The following is a 15543-nucleotide window of genomic DNA, read 5'->3' as shown; positions in this document are numbered from 1 at the left end:
GCTTGGAACGTCGGCACAAAAAGAAAAGGGAAAAATGAAGCGGGACTGGAGGGACATGGTGGACATCGGTCAAAAGTTGAGGATCTGCTTGGAATCCATGGGGAGTTCGGCCATCTTGCAGCCGAGGTGGCACTCGAGCGTGCGGAGCATCTCGACGTCGCCACGCGGGCCGCCCGAGGCAGTGACCACATTGACGCACACGCTCGGCCTTGCGAGCGATCCGGCGGCAGCACAGCTGATCTTCTCCTTGTACTCCTCGACAGAGCGGGGCATGTCGTAGAAGAGGATGAGCGGGATCTGGTGGACCTCCTTTGGATTCACCGCGAGATCGCACACCACCAGCGCCTTGCGCGTCCTGCTTCCCGCAGCCACACCCACAAAGCCGCCCGGCTGGGCAAATGTAGCGCTGCCGATCATGGTGTGTGTGCCAAACTGCGACGAGGGCGAACGGAACTTGGCGAGCGTCTGCTGGCGCGTGTACGTGTTCATCTCGCGGTTCAGTCCCAGCGCCTCGATTCCCTTGGACGAGAGCTTGTAGATGAGCGCCTCCTGGATCGCGATGTTGGCGCAGTAGATCACCGTCTGGCCAAAGTCGATGTCTTCCAGCAGATCCGAGATAAGGTCGAGTTTCATCTCGCCCGCGGGGTTGTGAGTGAGGCCTGGGATCGGACTGGTGGCGCCCATGCCGCCGCCGTTGGACGTGACGGCCACGTACAGGTAGTACTGTCGCAGCCCCTTAAGGGCGGCAAGCAGAGGGTCTTTCGATGCGCTCATGCTCGAGTTGACGGGATGAGCACCGAGCGCGTTGGACGGCTGCGACACATCCCGCTGAGGGCCTGGCGCTTGCATTCCCGAGCCGAGATTGCTCTGAGCGTTGACGTTGGAGCCGCTGGAAGGTGCCTGCAGGATACTGCTGCCCGCACCGCCGGCACCGTCGCGTCGGACGAGCACACGCACCGACTCTCGCAGGTGGATCGACTGCGCAAAGTTGAGCACATCCTGCGGAACGGTATTGGAGAAAAGCGCAACTTGGCGGTCCATCGTCGAGGGACCACTGGCTGAGCCGCCGAAACTGTCCGTCGCCTGCTCGAATGGCGATGAAGCGCCGTTCGGAGCGCCCTGAGGCAGACCAGGGCTGAGCGCGCCAGCCATCCTGGCGTCACCGACCAGGCCAGCGGGCGCAGAAGGCAGAGGCAAGACGCGAAGCATGGTGCTGACGTGATCAGCCAGGTTTCTGGCGATGAGCTGATCGACTTCGTCCAGCACGACGAGCCGCACCTCGCTCGGCCTCATCGCGGAGGCGGCTGGTCCGCTGCCATGGACGTTGAGGGAGGAGGCATTGCTAGTCATGTAGGTGAAGAGCTCGCTCATCTTCTGCGGAGTTCCGACCACGAGGTGCGGCCAAGCTTGGATGAGGTATTGAGCCTCCTGGTGCACGTCGATACTGTTGGCGGCGACCATGTGCACGCGGATGCCCAGCGGTGCGCCCAGTCCAAGAGCCATGCGCTGAGCTTGGGTAGCCTGGTCCACCGTGGTGGAAACAATGAGCGCAACAGGACCGCGGTTCGAAGCCGTCTGTCCGGGACCGCCGGTCTCGTTGAGCACGTTGAGGACAAGCTGCAGGGAAGGAATCACGTACGACGCGATGCGTTCCTGGGTCGGGGGAGCCTGTGCGATGATGTCGCTGCCGCGCAAGAGGAAAGGCAGAGCGCGCTGCTGAATCTTGTTCGGAGGGCCCAAGCCATACTTGAGGATGGAGCGGAGCAAGTCTGGATGCAGGTTCAAGTGCTCCCACTTGGACACGATAGCGTTGGGCTGGACGTGGCCGGTGCCGGTCTGCAACGTGCCATTGGCGCTTGTGCCGTCATCAAGACCAGGCGCTGACGTGACACCAAGGGTGCTCACGCCAGATTGCTCCTTGCGAGAATTGGCGGGCGGCTTTGCCTGGTTCCATCGACGGTCGGGGCCAGGGTCCTGTCCATTGCGACTGTTGGGCGCATTCCAATTGCGACCATTGCCGCCAGGACGGGGACTCAGTGCACCCGACTGCGGGAACGAGCCGTTCGGACCCATGCCAAATTGGCCACCGCCGTTCGCTCCGATGCGTGGGGAGGTGGCACGCTCCATACCGCCCGGAGCGCCCATCTGTGGAGTGCCGAGCAAGCCGCTAGCGGGGCCGAGACCCAGGCCGGTGGGTGTAGGGGCCCTGCCGATATTGGCACCGCCGATGCCACCACCCTGCAGGGTGAGCAGGTGCGCCACGCTGTTTGCCAAAGCGCTAACCTGTGCGTTGAGGGCACGCACCTCGTCCGAGCTGTTGGCGACGGCAGGCGCGCCTCCGTGAGCCGCGCTGCCTCCGCTGCCGGACAGGCTCGCTGGTGGCAATGCCTTTGTTCGCTCGAGGAGGAGCGACACGTTTCGGGAGATGCCGGAGATTTGGCGCGAAAAGTCCTTCATACCACTCTCGACGCGCGTAAGCCGTTCGAGCATCTCTTTGATGAGTGGCGACTCGGCGAGCGCATCATCAGCGGGCGCAGAGTGCCTGTCGAAGATGTTGCCGACGGAAACGGAACGATTGGGCGAAGGGCTAGGAAAGCCAGAGCCGGACAGGGGGCTGCCGATGGGCGAGTGGACACCTGAAGCACCTGCACTGCCAATCGTGGCAGCCGTGGGCGACAGAAGACCGCCGGAAAGATTCATGTAGTTGGGCACTACCAAATTGGGCGTTGCACGCCCAGGTCCAGCATGGCGGTCCGAACGCGAGCTACGCCCTCCGGCGTTGGGCAGAGATGCGGCAGTCAGCGAGTCATTTGCAGATGGGTTTGGAGCGTTGAAAGGGGCTGCACCGTAGGTCGCCGACACGGAGCGCTTGCCGGCCACCGCTGAGACAAAGGCAGGATCCATATCATCGGTTTGGTTGGGAAGACGGTCGCGACGATCGCCGTGGCTGCTGGCGGGTCGCGAGGACTGAGCATCAGCAGCATCGCGGGTGAACGCCCTATTGGACTCGAAGGATTTGTCGTGGCTCGCTGGATGCATCCACGAGTTGGGACGAGGCCTGCCAAGGTTGAAGCCGGAGCCAACGTGACTGGAGGTTGAGGGAGATCGGCTGAAAGATGCCGATGCAGGATCAAAGGCGTGCTGGGCGTCTACAAAGAGGCGAGGGGTGCCAAACTCGGACTCGGAGCCAGTATGACGGCCGGAGTCGTGCAAGTGAGCGTTGCCGTTGTCCTGAATGGAAGGTGACTGGAGAGGGTTGAGGCCGCGTTGCTGCGGGTGCAGAGCGTTGTTGGGGTAGTCGCGAGATTGCATGGGGAGTGGAGAGCTCGAATTGGCGGTGCGGAAGCTCTGTACGGAAGCCGCCAGGCTGTTTGAGCGGCTCACATCGACGTGCTTTGCGCCTCGGAGGGAGCCGGTGGTGGCGGCGGTGCGAGCACCTCCGATGACGCCCGGCTTGGCTGCGGCATTGACGATGGCCGAGTCCGCCGACCGCGCACCCTCGTCAGCGCTCTTGACCGAGACGGCCGAATTGCTTCGGGCTGGTCCGACAGGCTTTGAGGGCAGAGGATGTGCTCCCGCACGCATCACCTCGGCGCGGTCGCTGGCCGAGAGCTCGTGTCCGCTGGCATCGATGCCGGCCTTGTTCGCACCGGCGGAGGTTCCGAGGATGGACTGAGCGTCGCGCTCTTGCTTGGCCGAAGATGCATTGGTGGACCAGATGCTGTTGCCCGGGATCAGCGGGGACACCGACATCTTGAGCAGACGATCAGCGGCTTCCCTCCAATGCCTCGCCTAAGGATGTCAAAGCTCGGGCGCAGACTTGACGCGAGCAATTGCCAGAGTGGTCCAAATGAGAGCCCGACGGAGAACGGTGAGGACCCGAGGCCTGCAGCGAGTTGTGCCTAGCTATCGAGTCAAACAGCTTCCGTAACAGCCCTGGCGGTAGCTTTTGCGAGAGGTTAGCAGTGCCAAGGTCGTCACAGAGCGTCGAGGAAGAGTGAAGGAACCAAGAGGATGAGAATGTGCTGGTCGGCTGGCGAACGGCAACTGACTTTGGCAGCTTTGCATGCTCGCTAAGGTGAAGCTTGGCTGCTGCTGTAGCTCGGCGGGCGGCCGAAAGGGGTCCAGCTCGACCGAAGGCAACAGCGAGTCGTCGAAAGTCGAGCCGAAAAATTGGGCGGCTCGAGCAGAGAAATTCTTGCCGCACGCGCACGGCACAGCACGTCCAAAGCACTGCACGTCTGCCAAGCTCGGACACGTCGGCGCATCCAGCAGCAGAGTCCAACACCTCTCTCACTCAGCCAACTGCGAGGTTGAATTCGCCCCATTTCGACACCGCCGTGTGCTGCTGCGAAATTTCCCCTCTCCGCTCGTTTCAGGGGTCCAAAGCGCACGGGCGGCAGCAGCAGCTCCACCGAGTTCAAGCCGAGCCCCGACTCGGGCTCGGGCCGTGGCGGACTCGAGCGCATTTCACCCTCGATCCAACGTGCTCACATTCGATCGCATGCTACTTGCATCGGTGGGGTCTTGACCAGCCTCATAAGCTGGCGCTCAGGGTCGATTGACGTCGTTACGGAACGAAAGAAGAGTCGGGAAGAAGCCAAGAAGCGAGTGTGTATGGCGAATGAGTGTGTCAAGTATGTTACATGGGCGTGGTGTTCGAAGGCGAGCCTAAGGAGTTGCACGATCGGCACGCAATGGCGCGATCAGAAGAACTTGATCCAGATGATAAAGAGGAAGAGCAAGCCGACCGCACCTACGGGCGCCCATTTTCGGTAGAGCGCATCCAGGTTGATCTGTCGAGCCGCCTTGCGGTACTTGAGCGACTCGTCGCGCAGAGACGACGACATGGTCGACATCTGATCGAGGCTGTCTCCGCGCCACAGCAGATCCTCCATGTTCTTGGTCATGATGCGCGTCACGTCCTGCAGGTCCTCGTTGAGTCGGTCCAGATTCGACGACGCCGCCGACTGCGCCGTGCGCGAGTCTTCGTAGAGCCGCTTGGTACGCTGCATAAAGGTGTCGAAGCTGACAAACGCATACGGCCGCAAGGTCCTCTGCTCTACCTGGTTGCCGTAGCTGCGCTCAAACTCCTTGGACAGCTCGTCGAGGTACGAGAAGGCAAGCTTGCGTGGGTACGACTTGTCGGCGATCGTCAGATACACCACCGAGTTGGGCATGGCAGGAGGTGGCGAGATGAGGTAGTGCAAGGTGAATTTGCCGCTCTCGATGCTGCACCGCGGCTCCGACGAAGGTGTGATGCGCCGAAAGATGAGCTTGGCCTGCTGCTTGTGCTCCGACAGGTCGTTCTCCGTCTTGCCATCGTCCACGCTCTGCGCCAACGGCAGGCCGTCAGACACGCGCGCAATCTGTGTCGACAGCGGCATGGCGCTTGGTGCTATGGGATGTCTGTGCGCCTAGAGGGCAACCTTCGAAAGTGGGGGGGTTGAGTCTTCTCTGAAGAAGGTTTGGCGACCCGGGGTGGTGCTTGAGGACTTGATGCGAGACGGGATGCAACTCAGCGATGGCAAATGGTCTTGAAAGGGAGCTGACTCGAGAGTGGCGAAGTGAAGGCAGATGACGACGGCAAGGAACGCTTGAATGCTTTTGGATGGTGATGTTGGAAGAAATGCGGGACGTTGGCTTGCGCTGGATGGGCACGGTCAAGTTCCGCAACCGTGCATCCCGCCAGGTGCTGCTGCTGCTGCTGCTGCTGCGCTTGGCGAGTGTGAATCCGCACTGCAGCCAGCGTTCACGTGGAGGGTGACTTTTTCAAAGTCTGAATTTGTAGGGAAAACACGATCCCACATACTGCTTTCAAAAATCCGCTTGTTTTGCTGCGTCTACGGCTCGCTCTGTCAGTTTCGGACGCCGGGGGATCGACGCCTGGCAGCCAATTCGAAATTGCAGGCATGTGGCCACTGTTCCTATCTGCCTGTTGGGTGGGAGTGAGGGAGGGAGGGTGGTTGTTGAGCCCAGCAGCCTGTCAGCCTGTCTCGACGCGCTGCGGGCCAACGCAATCCAAGCAGGCTCTTGCTTGTCAACGGTGCCTTTGCTAACCCCCACCATCCCCACCTACCGCGCCCCTGCCCATCTCCATCTCCTGTGGCCTGCGCCGTCCGCCCCTCAGCACCCCTCCAACTGCGACAGCGCGTGCATCGGCCCGGGCGTTTCGGCAGGTTTGGCCTTGGCTGTCACACGAGCAACCCTTTGCAGCTGTTAGGAACTCGTACTATCTCCCGTCGCCGCTCATCGCCACCGATCTCATACGCCTCTCTGCCATCTTATTCCGGCACCGCTCAGCTCGCTCATCATGGACGACACGAACGAGTTCCCCATGCAGGACCCGGGCACGCACCTCACCCTCGAGCTGCGCGGGACGCGCTTCGTCATCGAGCGCGAGACCATGATGAACTTACCCGAATCGGTGCTGCTCTGCCTCTTCCCCAACGGCCTGATCTTGACACGCCAGCCTCGTGTCCCCACGATGCTCGATCAGGATGGTGAGGAGGACGAGGAGGAGCTCTATCTCGTCGACTTTGATCCGCAGTGTCTCTCGTACGTGCTCAGCTTCTTCAAAACTGCCCAGGACGAATTCTACGGCACCGCAGACCATCCCGGCAAGTACCGTCCCAGCTCGGCTTACGGTACTGCGCTCTACAACTATGCGATGGCGTCCAACGAGGGCGCCGACGCCTTCACCCAGGGCAGCATCTCCCAGATCCCGCTGATGAACAAGCAGCCCATCATCGTGCTGCGCGAGGAACTCGAGTACTTTGCCATCCCTCCCAAGAAGGCGGCTGCGGCGGGGCAAGCGGCAGCATCCGAGATCGATCCGGAAGTGTTCGAAGGCACCGAGCCTTCGACCGGGCACCCTACGCCTGCACTACTGCGGCTCAAGTACAGCTGCGGAGATGCGCTGCTCGACCGCAAGCAGATCTTCACAGCGCTGCAGAGGAATGTCAACAAGGAGAACAACCTGGCGGAGCAGCATCTGATCGACATGCTCTGCTGATCGACATGCTCTGCATGAGCGGATTCGACCGCGAAGACACCTGGGGCTTCCGTGCGCTCGAACCGAATCGCTGCTGCATCACTTCGATCGCGCTCGTGCTGCTCAAGACGGGCATCACGCACGCGGGCGAGCTCGAGGCCGAAGGACTCAACCCAGAGGCGATGGCCTCGGGCGAGTACCACGATGCCACCGGACGTACGAGCATGCTGTCCAATTTGAAGGTGGACCACCAGCAGTTTGCGACCGCGCAAAAGCTGCTTCTCTTCTGGCGCAAACCGGCGAGAAAGTGCTGGTGGGACGGCATCGACATTGTGCTGCCCGCCTCGGACAAGGATTCGCCCGCGCAAGCCGACAACGCCGCGCAAACGCAAGAACTCAACGATGCCGGCCTCACCGCCAACGAGGCCGAGCTGCTCAAGTCGGGCAAGGGAAGGAAAGTGCGCGTCTGGGCGCGCAGAGTGTGGACGCTCGAGCTCAGCCTCATTTGACGCGCTCAAGCTTTGACCAGACCCTTCTCTTCACACTACATTCGCATTCTCTAGCACGCTTAGCCAGCCGCGGTCGTCTCGCGAGGCAACACTGCCAGCTTCACGCTCTATACCCCTGCCTCGGGCTCGCTCGGCGTCCCTCCATGTGCTCACCCATTCCCTTATCGACGAAATCTACGGACACTTGTCATACTTTTCTTCCTCGAAGCAATCATGAGAACGACAAGCCCGTGCAGATCTGGGTAGCGAGATGAGAGCGTTGTGTTGGTCACTCGTCGTTGCGGTGTGGAAAACTCAATTTCAAGCCTCATACAAGCGCGCGAGGTGGAGCCTCGAAATTTGATTCGCACGAGACTGGTGACGAGCCAGCTCACGTGACGCGACCTTTTTTCGAAAGGCGAGAAGCCTCGGAAGAATTGGGCTGCCTGCCAGGGCCAAGCGTTTCTGCATCTATCCGTTGATCCTACGGCCACCATCTTAATCTCGTTCGCATCGTCTCGACCGATCTCGCCAGAGACATCTCGCCTTTTATTCATACACGATGGCATCCAGATCCATTGGCGCTCTGCGCCAGCTCGGCGCAGCTGTTTCGTCAGCGTCTCGCACCTCCACTCGTCCCATAGCTGCTCCCATCGCCAGGTCTTTCTCGTAGGTATCCGCACACGAACTTGCTCTTCAGTCGAGCCTCGATGGACGATCCTGCAGTTGCGAACTGCTCACATGGATCGCAAAATGCTGACACTTTTTTGCCCCTCCGTTCTCACAGCACATCGTCCGGCCTTTGGAACCAGTCCACGTCTTCCTCCGTGACACTTGACCACCTGCATAAACAATCCGAAACACTCGCACAAAGCAGCTCTAACGCATCATCGGACGCCGCCTCAGCAAAGGACGAAGAGCAGTTCGTGATTCCGGAGTGCTTGCAGCCGACCCAGTCGCACGCACCGACACACGGTGTGCACGTTGCGACGCTGCATCTGCGTTCATACGCCGACGGTGTTCCGAACCTCGACCTCTTTGCCGACTTTGCGCGCAAGGCTGCATACGCGATCGGCATTCCTGTGAGCGGCGTGGCGCATCTGCCCACACGCACATCGTTGTGGACGGTGCCGAGGTCGCCGTTCGTGCACAAAAAGTCGCAGGAGAACTTCTGGCGAAAGACGCATTCGCGCAGCATCAAGGTGTTTGATGCCAACGACCAGGTGGTCGACCGATGGCTGCACTTCCTGCGCATCCATGCGCTCCCCGGTGTCGGACAGAAGGCCGATCTCTTCCGCTACCACGAGCTGGGTGTGGGCGACAAGCTGATGGACGAGGCAAAGGCGCTGCAGCGCTCCGGGTCGTCCGACGCTGCTGAATCGAGCTCAAAGCCGCAGGTCGAGTCCAACCAGGCTACCTCCACCGCCGAGAGCATCAAGAAGATCGCCGATGGCATTGTCGAGCAGGAGATGGCACGGGAGGAGCAGAAGTGACCTTCCACTATCGCCGTCGATGCACTGGGTCAGCACCGCTGACAGCCCCACAGGGTCTGTGCAATACGAAATCGTTGCAACCTCTTACACCACAAAGCCGAATGCCGAGCGCCGCGCTGAAGGCGTGCCCACAGAGGCCTGCCTTGCGGGGCTCGTCGGCTGTTAAGCTCCGAATGTGCCGAAGCGGTGGAGACGTCAATGGCGCGAGCAGAACAATTGGGTCATACGCAGCCCAACGGAAGCCGATGCAATGTCTGCGACAGGCGTATCGCCTGCTTGCACAGCTCTTCGGGACCAGGGCATAGCATAGCCTTGTCATGGACGAGCGGGACGCTGTGCCGAGTGCTGCGGTGAGTTGGAGGTGCAGATCACGGAGGTGTCGATCCTGATTGTCAGGTACGTCCGGTGCCACTATGTCGACCGTTGTGAAGCACAGCATAGCAGCAACCCACATGTGGACACAGGAACAATACACACGCTTTGCAAATCTCACAGACCGACGAACTGCTGGAGCCCTGATATGGCGAGGCGAGTGCACGGACATGTTGATGTGCGCATCGGAGCTTTGCTTTTGTGCATACTAGACGAGGGCCGTCCACGCAAGGATCGTCATCGGCAAAAGTGAGTCGGCCGTGGCCGTACAGTTTCATTTGGCGTATCTCAGCCGATGTCAAACAACGCTCCCAAGCCGCTGGCTGCACTTCGACGTAGGTGGGTATCTATCCCTGTTGAAGTGAGTGCGAGTTCGATGTGACGATGGTGTCGACGGTCCGTACGCATGAATGCCAAACGCCGAGGGGTCTTTGCACTCCCCGCTAGCGGCCAAGCGAGCACAGTTGGCGGCGCGTTTGGTTGGCGCACAGTGGAGGAGGGGCGGCGGATTTCTTTTTTTTGAGGCTGCAGGGCGGGTGAACGTGTGCTGTCGAGCGCGGTGCGCGCGTGTGCCGTGGCGAAGTGTTGGTCTCCGATCTGTCAGTCGGGCGCACGCATGATGAGAGCCCGCCATGCACAATATCACACTTCACCCTACAGCAAGTCACAAGTCACAAGTCACAGGGAGGTGGACATGACTGATTGCCGTCACATTTTTCGAGATCCGCTGCGCTTACCGGATCGCTTCCCGTCTGTCAACCACTCCTAACCGCACCACCACCTCCCCACCAACCTCCACAGCCTCGTTGCCGGCTGAGCGGTGGCATCCTGACCCTAGACACAAGACACATCCGCATGGGATGCACATGGCTCACCCACGCCGCGGCCAGCCGCAACCTGTGACATCGACATGCAGTCGGCTCCCTCTGGCTCGCGACGCAGCCTCGGCTTGGGCGGTCCTTCAGACCTAACCGCCAAACGCAAATCGCTCCATCGTACATCGTCGCAGCCACGAACACCGCCCACACGCATCGTCGTGGCCGAAGGAGGAAGCGAATTTGTCCTCGAGACTCCACCCCAGCGACCTTCCGCTTCGACCTCGAGCCAAGCGGTTACCAGAACCGGCATTGCCAGTGAGCAGCTCCGCGCCACATCGGCTTCCCATGCTCCAACTTGGACGCAGTCCTCGGCCGCTCCTTGCACCCTCTCAACCTCCCTGACGCCGCCTAGAAGTAAACCGGTAGATCGACCCTACCGCCCTCCACCCTCCAGTAGCGCGCGCTTCTACGAGCGACAGCAGCAGCTATGGCAGCTACAACACGCTGCGCCAGGAGAGCCATCCAATCAGCTCTACATGCCTTCCAGCTCGTACCTGCCATCCATTCCCGGTGTCAGACACTCGCCGACGGAGCCAGCCATCTCCTCTAATTCGCTGTCGTCGCACCTCCTCCAACCCGGTCCGTCGAATCAGCATCATGCGAGGTACACTGAGAGCGTCCCGCATTCGAACCAAGCATGGTCTGCAGCAGCTAGCTCGGTCTCTTCTCGGACGAGGTCTTACAGTATTGGGGGCGTCGGCGCATCGGACGACAGCATTTACCAGACCCGTGCCCGTGCTGGAAGCGATGCGAGCAGCTTCACAAGAAGCCGCATCTCAAACGGCTACATGTCTCAGACAGACGAGGAATCCCACGACGAACCAACTCGTCGCACCGGCCCGACGTACTCTTTTCTCGATGCCCCGTTCACGCGGACGGAACCACCCTCCAGGCGCGTTCCGCTCGCTGTTGCTCCGACGTTGAGCGACCTGGGTGATACCAACGATGTCGACTGGGATACAGAGCTTGGCATATCCGCTGACAGTCCCACGGATCCTCTGCGCTTGCCGCTTCCGCCCCTCTCTCATCGCCTCGCGCTTGCACCTGCCGATGTGGATACGCACACTCCTGCGCCCGACCACGAGACTGTGAACAGTCAGATCGTCGTCAGCAGCGTGGCCGCTCCAATGACATCCGACTCGTCCCTCAAAAGCCCGCTTTCAGTCGATCTCAAGGGCATCCGAGTCACTTCGAACGTTAGCGAGAACTGGGACGACGACTTTCTCTTTCAGAATGACGAGGATCCCGCCGAGGATGCGAACAAGCGGAATACCACTCGCTCAAGCGCAGATGCAGCCCGCGTCTCAGGCTCTGGCGCACGAGACAAGCCTGCGCTTCATCGAGTCACCCAAGACCACCCAGAGTCCGATGATGACGAAGATGTCGAGAATTGGGACGATGCCTTTGCTTGGAATGCAGAGCCATCCCTTACTCCCTCTTCCTCCAACTCTTCGTCTATTGCGAACTTGCGGCAGTATCCAGCGCTGGCGTTGGCGCTAACCGGCACGAGCAGCCAGATTCTCCGTGGGAATGCGACGTCTTCATCCGAGGCGCCGACAAAGGGCCCGGCAAAGCCGCAAAAGCGATGGTCAGACTCATCGTCCGCCAGTGATGTCACCAATCTCTCGTTGCGCCTCGCAGCGCAGTCCGATGTCGATTCTTTCGACTCGCGCGCTTCGTGCGACAGCGGTCGCCATCACGCCTCGGCATCGCAGCCCAAGGCCACTCGACCGAGCGCTTTGAAATTGGCCAGCACCCCTCGCTCGGCAAACCTTGACTTGAATCATGGTAGTGATGCCAGCGGCGACGATACCGAGACAGAGACGCCGTCCAGAGACTTAGATTCCAGTCTCATTTCTCCAGTCTCCCGGCAGAGCCGACCCGCAAGGCGTTCGCTCGGCGCAGCACTTGGCTTCAAGACCCAAGTTCGACCGCCAACGCGAGAGGCTGATGTCAAGTCGCCAATAACACCTCACACGGCTGATGAGGACAGCTTCGACTCCACTGCGATCAAAGCGCACAAGCGAACGTCCTCTCGGCCCAAGCTTGGTGCTCTGCAACGCTTGAGCCTGTCACGCTCTCGCGTCAGCGTGGCAGACACTGGAAATGCCAGCATCGATGACATTCCTTCGGCAATCCAGCCTGCACAGCACATGTACATGGACGCGGCCAATCTCAGCCAGGCATCCTTGATCAGCCAGAAGTCGGCATCGTCGGCTCGATCATCGCGATCGGCCAGCGTTTCAAGTCTAGCGAAGAGCTACGCCGCGATGCGATCCTCGAGTTTCCGACGTCTACTCGGTCGCGGCACTCCGAACAAGTCTGCGACTTTGGCCGAATCCGAGGCGGTTCTTCCACCGCCTGCTTCGCCTTCTCGCTTCAAGTCCGAGAACCGCATGCAATCCGAGCTTCAAGCTGAATCGCCGGCAGATCGCCCCATCGGCTCAGCCGAATCCAAAGCCAAGTCGCCGCCGTCGAATTGGCTCGGAATGCGTCGCTCGAGCGAGGTCACGCCAACTCGGCCCAGGGTCCGAGACGTTCGCAGGAGCAGCGACGGCCGCGATCCGACATCTCCAGGTCGGACCTCCGAGGCCGCACACTCGAATTTGGCCAGTCGACCTTCTTCGTCGAGGCACGCTCGTCCAATCGTTCCCGATGCCGGCCAGGCAGCGCAGACTAGGACGTCCTCGGATGCTTCCTATGCCGGTCTCCACCGCGACTTTTCGAGCTCCAACACCTTGCGAGCCGATTCTGGGCAGCACGACGCACAGCCTCTGCTTGCCTTTGTCGAGCCCTGGGCCCGCGCGGACGCGACTGGAGGTGCTTCATCTCGCACTTCTGCAGCCGCTTCGGACGGATCCGCGACGTTCCTCTACTCTAAGCAGGGTGAGAGCATGTCTCGGGGCATCGGCGACTCCGCATCGGCAAGCCGATCGGTTTCCGCGTCCACCGCCTACAGCCACACAAGCGCCGAGTCGCTGTATGGGTACCGCATGAAGAGTCAAGTTTCAGCCTCCAGTGGCGCCGATGCACCAGACTCGGAGACCTCGTATGGAACCAGCGTCGGCAGCTCTCCAGGACTCTCGCAGCTCTCGTCGTCGGGCTGGCTGTCCCACGCCAAGTATGGCACGGTCGCCTCAGCGGACACCAGGACCACCTCGTGGTCGCAGTCTCATGATCGGTATCACTTCTCGCACGGGAAGGAAGATGACGATAGCAGCTGCGCTGTCAGCAGTGTGCAGGCGTCTCCCGGTAGTCTGACCAAGACGCTCGAGGGAACACCGCCGCGAGCTGCTCGTGGCACGCGTTTGCTCTCGGCTCCTGACACGGACACCTCGCCTCCAGTGCGTGCCGCATCTTGGAGCACGGATACCTCTCTGGGCAAATCGGCAATCACACCGTCTCACACCGCAGCCTCGCGCGGTGTGCAGCAAGTGTCCACGGCTCAGGCAGCTTCGAGCGCGGATGGGAGCGCAGCAATTTCGCCAACGGAAAGCGCAGCCTTCTCCACCGTCGGCTCAACCCGTCCTCGGAACGCTGCTCGCCGCAACAGCTTGAGCGATCTCAAGATCCCAAGCCGCATCAGCAAGGCGCAGACCGGCATCCGTAACAACATCAACCTGGTACGCGACTTTGCCAAGGGCATCGAAGAGCTCAAAGCGCTCAAGACGAGCTACCTCGACCGCAGAGAGCACTCGGCTCCGATGGCTCTGGGTGCCGAGGATGGCGTGCAGAACTGGCTTGAATGTGCCGACGTGCTCATCGACCTAGGTCAGGGCAGGTCCGACGCAGATTCGGCCGCTCACGTTGACACGCTCACTCATACTCCGCTTTCGGTGCGGGTCGACAGCCGTCGCACGACGTTTTCGGATGCTTCTAGCTTCCTCGGTCCACGGTCTCCGCTGGAAGATTCAGGCTCGCGCAAATCTTCTATTTCGGGTGCCTCGGGCTATCGTAGCACTAGCGGTGCGAGCCAGGCAGCCTTATCGATGGCATCATCCGCAGACGCTGGCCGTAACGTCGACGTGCAAAGGGAGATTGACATCCTGTCGGCGATCCTGGGCGGAACAAAGATCGCATCTCCTCCCAGGGTGGAGGCTAGGTCACACGGCCGCTTCAAGTCGGAAACATATGCGCGGAGCGGACACGGACATCCAAGCAACCAGGGCTCGGGCAAAGCAGCCGCCACTGCTCCTTCCGCAGATCTCAAGACTGGTCGATCCGACTCCGCACCACAAGACGAAGACGAGCGAAACCAGCGAGGCTTGAAGGATGACGGAAGCCAGCGGCCAAAGACGCAGATGTTCAACACTGCTCCTGCCAGCAGCGACCCGAACAGCAGTCTCGAGCTGGGCTTGAACCTCGACGGCGTCGATGTTGGCGATGCCAACCGCAGTGCGAAACGGCGAATTCGGAGTGCCAGCCGTGCTGGTCTGCAAGGTCTCAGGGAGCTGCTCAAAGTGTTCAAGAATGCCGGCCCCATCGAAGGCGTCTCAACCCCTCCGAGCAAGCTGGAGGCGGTGTCGCTTGCAGACGAGTCGAATGGCGAGGCGTTGCAGTCGATCGTTGCAAGCGCAGGCACGCCCACGACGACCAAGCAGAAGCGCCGATCGCTGACTCTCAAACGGCGCTCGTTCCTGCGTTCAAAGCCGTCGCTTGAAGTCATCCGAGCCAAGTCGGACGTGGGAGGCGAAGCAGATGAGGCGCCGCCGATGCCCTCGGGGGCAGATGGTGCCCACGTTGGTTGTTCGACGGCGCAAGAACAGTCGCCATCCCGGCGCGACACGCGCAGCAATGCCGCATCTTCAACGACGACGGCGATCACAACTTCATCGTCGAAAGCTTCGCGGCGGGTGTCGTTGCAGTCGTCGCGGAGCACGACGCAGCGACGTTCTGTTGATGGCGTGCAGACCGGACAGAGTGGCTCGAGGCCACCATCGGCTCTGCGGCACAGGAGCGACTCGAAGAGCGCGAAGCGAGGAGAAGGAGGCGTAACGGGCCAAGATCGCCCTGGCGCAACAAAGCTGCGTCCCCCGGATGACGTCGGACAAACGGTGGATCCACGACGAGCAAGCACGTCGGTGGACGCGGGACCGCAGCGACCCGAGCAGCCGGTCCGGTCGCACAGCGCGCTCGAGTCGCCTACGTTCGCGACGCCCATGGTGCCGAAGCTTGCGCTGAGACCCGAGGCGATGCCTGGCCTGCTGGTGTACGTGCAGGCGACCAAACAGCACCTCCAGGCGGCCATCGATCAGCTCGGCCCGCCCATCTCGTCGGATCGGTGATGTGTCCCGAAATAGCACCCAATGGCAAGCGTG

The 15543-nt window shown here is 61.0% G+C and overlaps 5 protein-coding genes across 5 annotated transcripts; 3 read left to right on the top strand and 2 right to left on the bottom strand.

Moving 5' to 3' along the window:
• Nucleotides 1-69: 69 nt before the first annotated feature.
• On the bottom strand, nt 70-3753 carry PAN0_004c2400 (p-loop containing nucleoside triphosphate hydrolase protein; the record flags this gene model as incomplete). The annotated part of the gene is made up of 1 exon (XM_014802344.1): nt 70-3753. One exon carries the CDS (start codon nt 3751-3753, stop codon nt 70-72), a length of 3684 nt encoding a protein of 1227 aa, XP_014657830.1.
• Nucleotides 3754-4706: 953 nt separating this feature from the next.
• Nucleotides 4707-5387, bottom strand: PAN0_004c2399 (vesicle transporter SEC22; the record flags this gene model as incomplete). Its single annotated transcript, XM_014802343.1, has 1 exon — nt 4707-5387. The coding sequence occupies one exon, from the start codon at nt 5385-5387 to the stop codon at nt 4707-4709; it is 681 nt and encodes a 226-aa protein (XP_014657829.1).
• Nucleotides 5388-6313: 926 nt separating this feature from the next.
• Nucleotides 6314-7503, top strand: PAN0_004d2398 (phosphatase activator; the record flags this gene model as incomplete). Its single annotated transcript, XM_014802342.1, has 2 exons — nt 6314-6900; nt 7035-7503. 2 exons carry the CDS (start codon nt 6314-6316, stop codon nt 7501-7503), a joined length of 1056 nt encoding a protein of 351 aa, XP_014657828.1.
• Nucleotides 7504-8044: 541 nt separating this feature from the next.
• Nucleotides 8045-8975, top strand: PAN0_004d2397 (ribosomal protein S10; the record flags this gene model as incomplete). The annotated part of the gene is made up of 2 exons (XM_014802341.1): nt 8045-8151; nt 8270-8975. The coding sequence occupies 2 exons, from the start codon at nt 8045-8047 to the stop codon at nt 8973-8975; spliced, it is 813 nt and encodes a 270-aa protein (XP_014657827.1).
• A 1282-nt stretch (nt 8976-10257) lies between these two features.
• On the top strand, nt 10258-15510 carry PAN0_004d2396 (uncharacterized protein; the record flags this gene model as incomplete). The annotated part of the gene is made up of 1 exon (XM_014802340.1): nt 10258-15510. The coding sequence occupies one exon, from the start codon at nt 10258-10260 to the stop codon at nt 15508-15510; it is 5253 nt and encodes a 1750-aa protein (XP_014657826.1).
• Between the last annotated feature and the right edge of the window lie 33 nt (nt 15511-15543).

The sequence above is a fragment of the Moesziomyces antarcticus genome, assembly GCF_000747765.1.
Source record: "Moesziomyces antarcticus DNA, scaffold: scaffold_v10004, strain JCM 10317, whole genome shotgun sequence".
Lineage (NCBI taxonomy): Eukaryota > Fungi > Basidiomycota > Ustilaginomycetes > Ustilaginales > Ustilaginaceae > Moesziomyces > Moesziomyces antarcticus.
The sequence above is the reverse complement of the archived record's forward strand: the minus strand, read 5'-3'. Positions and strand labels throughout refer to the sequence as shown.